Below are 7,209 nucleotides of genomic sequence, written 5' to 3' on the forward strand. Positions count from 1 at the left end.
TCTATAGAATACGTAATTATGTAACTAGCTAGTGACTTATATGTTAAAAAAAAATTATTTATATTTTAATTCTAGTAATCATCGTGGTGGTTGTAGAGACAGGAATATAAAATTGTAAGATTTTAATTAGGTACCTGCAAAAAGCTTATGTTTTCAAGTGATGTATTCACCTAAGTACGGCATTAGCACTATTGTAACTTTTGAATATGTTATATATTGGCGAGATACATAGCCAGCTCTGAATGTGATGTTGCAGCATGGAAAGTGTACCATTCATATATTACCTACAGTATCTTTTTCTATACTATATTCTTATGTTTAGTATATTATGCCATACAAAATTTATGTATTTTGTTTATTATTTTACTATAATAAAAACTTCTAAGGCATCAAATTATAATTCAGCCCTACCTATTCAAGCATAGAACATGTTACTTAAAGATGTATTACTTTCCATACAATAATGTAATAATGTCCTCAATAACAATTATCTATTACAAAACTAACATGTAAATCTTTCCGGTCCAAAATGCCCTATTCCCACATTTAAACCATACAAAAGTACAGGTTGAAAAACTTCAAAACCACCTTGTTGATTACTTCATCAATATCCTTACCAATTTGTGATATACAGTATAATATATATTTTTTAATTATCAGACTTAAACATCACCAAACCTTTCACTTTGCTAACACTTCAACAAATGCAAAACTAATCTACCCAAGGAAAATGAGCAGATTATATTTTACCTAATAAATTTTATGATTACCTAACTAAATATTTCACGCAAATGAAACACACACACACCTCTCACCTAAAACAGCAACAAAATGGGCAATAATCTTACGTCACAGCTTTTCCATAGTAAAATAAAAATATTTCAAAAATACTTTTTTGAATACAAAACCTGTTCCTCTATTTACCTACAAACAGTGTTTCTAAATCTCTACTGGTTTCTGAGAAATTACTATTAATAGGTTACAGATAGCTTATGGAGTGAAGCAGCTGTTGCCATTCTGTGATTTAACTGCATTGCCGATCATGTGGTTTTTTATATATATGAATGTGTATATTTTGTATTTGGATATTGTGACTTAATGGAACGTAATTAATAATTTTTAAAAAAATTATGAGTCCCTATTGTGCATTCAAACCCAAGTGTCAACCCTTGACAGGAATCTGTTTTTAGCAGTATGGAGGTGCGAAGTTCTGACTAGTTACGGGCAATAGCACGTAACTTGACTTACAAAGGAATTATGAAGTTTATACAGAATTCCTTTTATACAACAGGTTACATGCTATTTAATGTAACAAGTCGATGCTTCGCACTTCCATACTGCTAAAAATAAAATAAAAATTGGTTGTCTGTAAAGTCAGTTTAAGGACGATAGTTTAACGTGACGTCATAACAAAACATTGATGAAATGATTGCAAACTTTATGAATAAAATTGAATCATTTTTATTTTAATAATAAAAGAATAAATACTTGAAATTATACTAGTAATCAGATTTTTAAAATGCAAGAATAATTAACCTTTGTTGTTGTAATAAGCAATGAAAACCACATTAACTTTTCACTTCACTTTATAAACAGTCGACGAAACAGTTCACGTCTAGATGACTTGTAATTAGTTTTAAAAACTGGTGTTTAGCTATAAAGTTTAAATATAATTATGAACAAGTTTTCATATAAATAAACTGTCATCAAATATATATCATAAATTAAATGAATCACCATAATTCTTTAGTCAATTGTAACATAACCTATTATTACTGCACTCGCCAACAGATGCTACATTTTTTAATAATAAAAGAATAAATACTTGAAATTAAACTAGTAATCAGATTTTTAAAATGCAAAAATAATTTACCTTTATTGCCGAAATTGTTGTTGTAATAAGCAATGAAAACCAGAGATTAAAATCAGTCAAGAATATTTTTGTTTGTGTCGTCCAGTGCTCAAAATGATGTGCAATTGTGGCCCCGGCCACGAAATTTTATTTATAATTCATTAATAATAACGCCCCTCGCGATAAACAAAGGAAAATATGTATTAAGGAGTGCCTGGTTCCCGCGAAGCAGATAGATATTGCGATTCATTCGGTTCGCGTCCGTCACCGTAGATGGCAGCACCGTAGGGGAATAATATTATTTAATTTTTATAACACGATTTTATAACAAATACGCATCCCAAATACACCAAACTTATTTTTAAATGTGTTACAATATTTTTTTAAAACATTGTGCAAAAGATCCCGGGTGTAATTTGAATTATTATGTGTAACTGTAAAACACCATTGTTCGTTAAAAAACGTATTTGAATATTCAACATTACTTTTAAATAACTGTACAGATTGTGCTGAAAATCGGTGGACGATCGTTAAATTACATAATATTAATAATTCAAATGACGAAAATATGATTGAAAAGTCAAATTGATGGTTGTTCCAAACGAGTGGAAGAGAGATGCCACGCATGCGTACAATGAGCATAACAGGACACATCCGTAGTGGGACAATGTGTGTTACGGGACACTTTTTCCTGCGTGCAGCCAGCATTCATCGATTTATTAGACGTTGTCACGTCAAAAAATCCCTCTCTAAAGTTGCCGCTTGGGTTTGGAATCACAGTAGATAATAACATAGAAAAGGGGCAACGTAAGAATTTTACCACAAAATGCACACAAACCACAAATACAAATCAACATAAAAACACACCAACATTTCTTGACTTTATGGAAATAATAATTTAGTCAAGTTCGATTATAATAAATTTATGCCAAAAAGATTTGCCATTCCACCATTTAATTCATTCAATATCGCAAAACACGAACCATCACTTCACTGCTACAATCAATACCATAAATTATATCTTTACATACATGTATGTACCATTAGGCCTAAATTATTCCAATGTAAAGAAACATGACAATCCACTTCTCTTTTGACTACAACACTCATTACCAAACATTTCCCACATGTCTTATTACATATTAAATATTTATTGCGAACTTATTTACTTCAATTATAAATATATTCCAGTCCACTTATTACTTCACTCCCACTCATACATTCCCCCTTTTTTCTTGCCACCCAATAGAATTTATCTGAATGCATGGTACTGTGTGGTGAACTTAATCTGTTTTTAGTGTTAAGTGAAAGCATTAATTAGTTGGGAGCAGAAATGTATACTCACTCGTAGAGGATTTTTCAATTTTGTACCTCTGTATTTTTAAATGTTCACATGGCTGGTTTCTCTTGTAATATTCCTGTATACATTGATACTATGGAACATGATTTTAACTCAGTACACTAGATCGTAACAGCATACTTGGTAGTAAAAAAGGTCATGAAGTCTGCAAATATAGTGTGCTCTAGCAAGTTTTAAAAAAAAGTAAAATTAATAGATTTGTTACCTTTTTTTTTACTAGCTTCAACACCACAATTTTCAACTTCATGCCCTGAACATTAGTAAGATTCTCAGAATCCAGCAGAAATTTGCAAATTATGTATTCAGGGGAAATTAAGAAAATGTTGTAGCCTAGTGCTAAAAACACCATTTCCGTAAACTTTTTCCCCAAAGAAAAAACTTAAATCCCAAAAATTACCTTAAAAGGCTTTAAAATATTGGGAAAATTTGCTTATGTTAGTTACATTACAAATACTGTGTTGTGAGAATGGTCAGTTGTGTTATGTTGGCTAAAATATGTCAAACAATTTGAAGGTTAGGTTAATTACATTTCAATGAAATAGTAGGCCTATGGATGGTTTGCCAGGTTAGGTTAGCTACATTTAAAACATTATTTGTTTAATAGTTTGGCAGGAATTGTCTATAACCGTAACAAAAACAACTCATTAAAACTGTAAACTACTTGAAGTATCACCACCCACTAAGAGAATGAACCGAATAAATCTCGGAAAATAAAAACCCTTATGAATTATTATATTTTCTACAGAGCTCTCCTTCAGAATTACCCCTGAAAACTCATTAGACAGAATTTAACGAAACTCACAGCAGCTGTTTTACTGATATACAAATAAATTGTAGAAAATACAAGCTTAAAAATCAAGACATAGTTTAAGGGTTATAAACTTACCTTGTGAACGCATTTTTCATCGACAGGAAGTTTCAAGTATTCATTATCTTCTTCCATAATTTACTTATACACTTATGTCGAATTATACCTACGAAAAAAAAAGATTGATCTTTCACAGGATGGTATACACCTTCACACTTCACACAGTAAGAGTAAAAAAACTACTGCAGCACGTCAAATGACATTCATGTCAAAAGTTTTATGAATCACTACAATAAACAATCACATACTAAATTTGACAGACGAGCTTAGCTTTAGCAAACGCCCCTTAACAAACGGAAATATACTGTCACATTGATACAATAACAAAAGCAGAAATACATCAATTAAAATCCCACACAACAAACACTACTGAATTTAAAAATTCCAACATTATAATACGAAACACAAGCAATTTTCATGAATTAAATAATCAACAAATACTTGCGTTCAAATCAATTCTAGCGATCCCAGTTAGCACAATACAGAACATCAAAGCTGAAACTGGATGACCAATTGGATCAACAGAACATTTAAAAAATAACCCAACGACTAAATGCTCGATTATGATTGGATATCTCATTAGGGCAATATATCTACGCATAGGTTACTTTCCAAAAGTATCTATATCTGTCGATAACTATCTATATTTAAACACACTTTTGGCATGTAAAGAACAGGATTAAAAATTATATTGTTTTAACAGATAAAACATAATATAAATAGATTATTGGTGTTTGAGCCTTTTTTTTGATAATTTTAATTAAAAAGGGAAATAAGTTTGACGTCGTACCGCCTGTGACAGTGAAGCCCGGTCTCCACCCCGCCAGTACCTTACCCCGCTGCGATACCGCACCCCTAGCCTAGCCTATGCAGGCAGACGCTGCCGCCCCCCCTCCTAGGCCGGCCGCGGTCAACGGCAGTCGACAACGGGTCATCAACTAGGACGGACGTGTCGTTCCCCGCGTTTCCCATACGTTCAAAAAGTGCGTGTGTTCATTGTGTTCAGCCACCATATAGCCTAGGAGCTTAGTAGTGCACGCTGGGCCCGACGACCCACCACAACAACGGCTAGACGTTTAAGACTAGCCTGGCGCCCTCCCGGAGAACAAACACCTCAACAGAAACACCAGCAACTACTAGGCTCACCCCGGGTAACGAGTTCAAGACCCCGGGTGATGGCAAGTTATAGCAAAATATTTGGTTGGTGTTGACAAATAGAAACACTGCAAGAATTTTAATCACTCAGAACCTCATTCTTTAGCTCCATGGCTATTCCTTCTTGATGGATTCATATGTTGGATGCTTAATAGTTATCGTACCATTCGAGGGTTTAATCTACGTAATTGCCATCATGGAATAGGTTGAATCCCTGGTCTAACATAAAATCTGATTTGAGCCAAAAGAGAAAGTATTTTAAAGCTTCACTCCGCTCAGGAGTTATTTACTACGAACGACCACGAATTTACTTTATGTTAACAGGTTAAAGTTAGTGTAATTAGGTCTAACAATTTTGGTGTCCAAAAAAGTGGCCTCTCGGCTTTTAAAGTAAATTTGTTATTATAAAGTCTGATGTGCCATGCAAATAATCGCATGGTAGAACTTTTTAGAAAAGCTTGACTGAAGTATCTTCGTATTAGAAACTTAAGACAATGTGGCCACACATGTCGACTTAGCCTGTCCACTTTCAGGGAAGTTTTTTTATAATAAAGTGTAATATTACCCACAAATGGACATAAGGCAAATATTTTTAACTAACTTATTTCAGGTAATTTGGATGAATAATTTCAGGCTCTTGCAGCCCCCACGTATAATCAACTATTCGGCCCTCATCGGCAGTTCTCGTAATAAAAACATAGCAATGAGCCCCAACTCTGGCACCACTGACCACGTTCCCGATTGAACCAGCGCCAGTATTGTGCCTGTTACTTAACTTACGCAACAGTAACTTTCCATAAAAATGCCTAAATATATAATTTGCTGTTTAGCCTAAAAGTACACTAAAAACATCATAAATATTTATATGATAAAGTATAAATACAAATCGAATTATTAATGTGTTGGAGCAACATGGGAGCAGGGACCAGATGATATGGGAACAACATATGAGATTTTCAGCTGGTAAACCATGGACAGGGGCAGGGGATAGAGGAGAACATCAGTCAGAGTAGATGGGTACTGGAAACTGTTATAATACTTGCCGTCACCCGACCTCTGTGAAAGGTCCGAGGGGTACCTGACGGGCGCTACGGGCGTCGCGATGCTCTTGTTGTCCGGAGGGGCGCCAGGCTAGCGGGCTGCTAGGCCGTTGATGTTGGGTGGTGGGTACTCTGCCCCCGCGTGCCCCACCAGGTACACGGCTTGAAGGTAACCTGAATGGATCTACCTTGGTTGTGAAGGCCGCTCGGCCGTGTGGAGGACGGGAGATTACGGAAAATGATTGTGTACGAGTTGGTGAGAATACATTTCATTTGGGAGTTTCACCGGGGGTCCATGTGGGTACACAGTATGCTCTAAAAGTCCGCTCCGCGGTTCAGTCCCGCTACAAAAATTCTCACCAACACTTGGCGACGTCTAGCGGTTACACAATTAACAAGAAAAAACACAACACTACGTGACACTGAAATGGTTACTGCGGCAGTCTCGCGGGACGTGGGTCGATGCTCGCTGGAGAGGGCCAGCGCCGAAAGTTAACAGGTGCATGGGGGGGGGGGGGAGGATGAGCAGGCTCCTAAGTTCGGCGAAACACGTGTTGTGTCCTATATTTGTCCTCGGCCTCTCTCTGCAACCAACATGGCCGCTTCGCCAAGAAAGCCGTATCCCAACAGGCTTCTCTACACCAGCCGTGGGATATAGGCTACGAGTGGTGCCGTTTACATATCATAGATGGCAGCACGCATCTTTTGAACGGTTATAGCAGTGCATATGGATTTATTAATGACTGTATAATATAAAATGTGTGTCAGTGCTATATATGTTATAAGTAAATAATATTCTAGTGTGTGAATTACTGGGGAGGGCACAGGATGGCCTGTTTTCCTGTATTGGGGAAAGATTGTCGCTTTGTCATTGACCAATGTCTGAAGGAGCTGTATTTAAACTATGTCGAAATGCGCCTAGCCAGAGATCCTT

At 35.8% G+C, this 7,209-nt stretch overlaps 1 protein-coding gene across 1 annotated transcript in view; it reads right to left on the bottom strand.

Moving 5' to 3' along the window:
- LOC134533993 (protein mini spindles) overlaps positions 1 to 4,615 on the bottom strand; it is a 74,995-nt gene extending 70,380 nt beyond the window's left edge. Inside the window, exons 1-2 of the mRNA XM_063371874.1 lie at positions 4,526 to 4,615; positions 4,099 to 4,186 (exon numbers count right to left, since the gene is read on the bottom strand). Coding sequence (XP_063227944.1) covers positions 4,099 to 4,155 — 57 coding nt within the window. The 5' untranslated portion in view covers positions 4,156 to 4,186; positions 4,526 to 4,615. The remainder of the gene's footprint in view (positions 1 to 4,098; positions 4,187 to 4,525) is intronic.
- Between the last annotated feature and the right edge of the window lie 2,594 nt (positions 4,616 to 7,209).

Source organism: Bacillus rossius, chromosome 7, assembly GCF_032445375.1.
Source record: "Bacillus rossius redtenbacheri isolate Brsri chromosome 7, Brsri_v3, whole genome shotgun sequence".
Classification (NCBI taxonomy): domain Eukaryota; kingdom Metazoa; phylum Arthropoda; class Insecta; order Phasmatodea; family Bacillidae; genus Bacillus; species Bacillus rossius.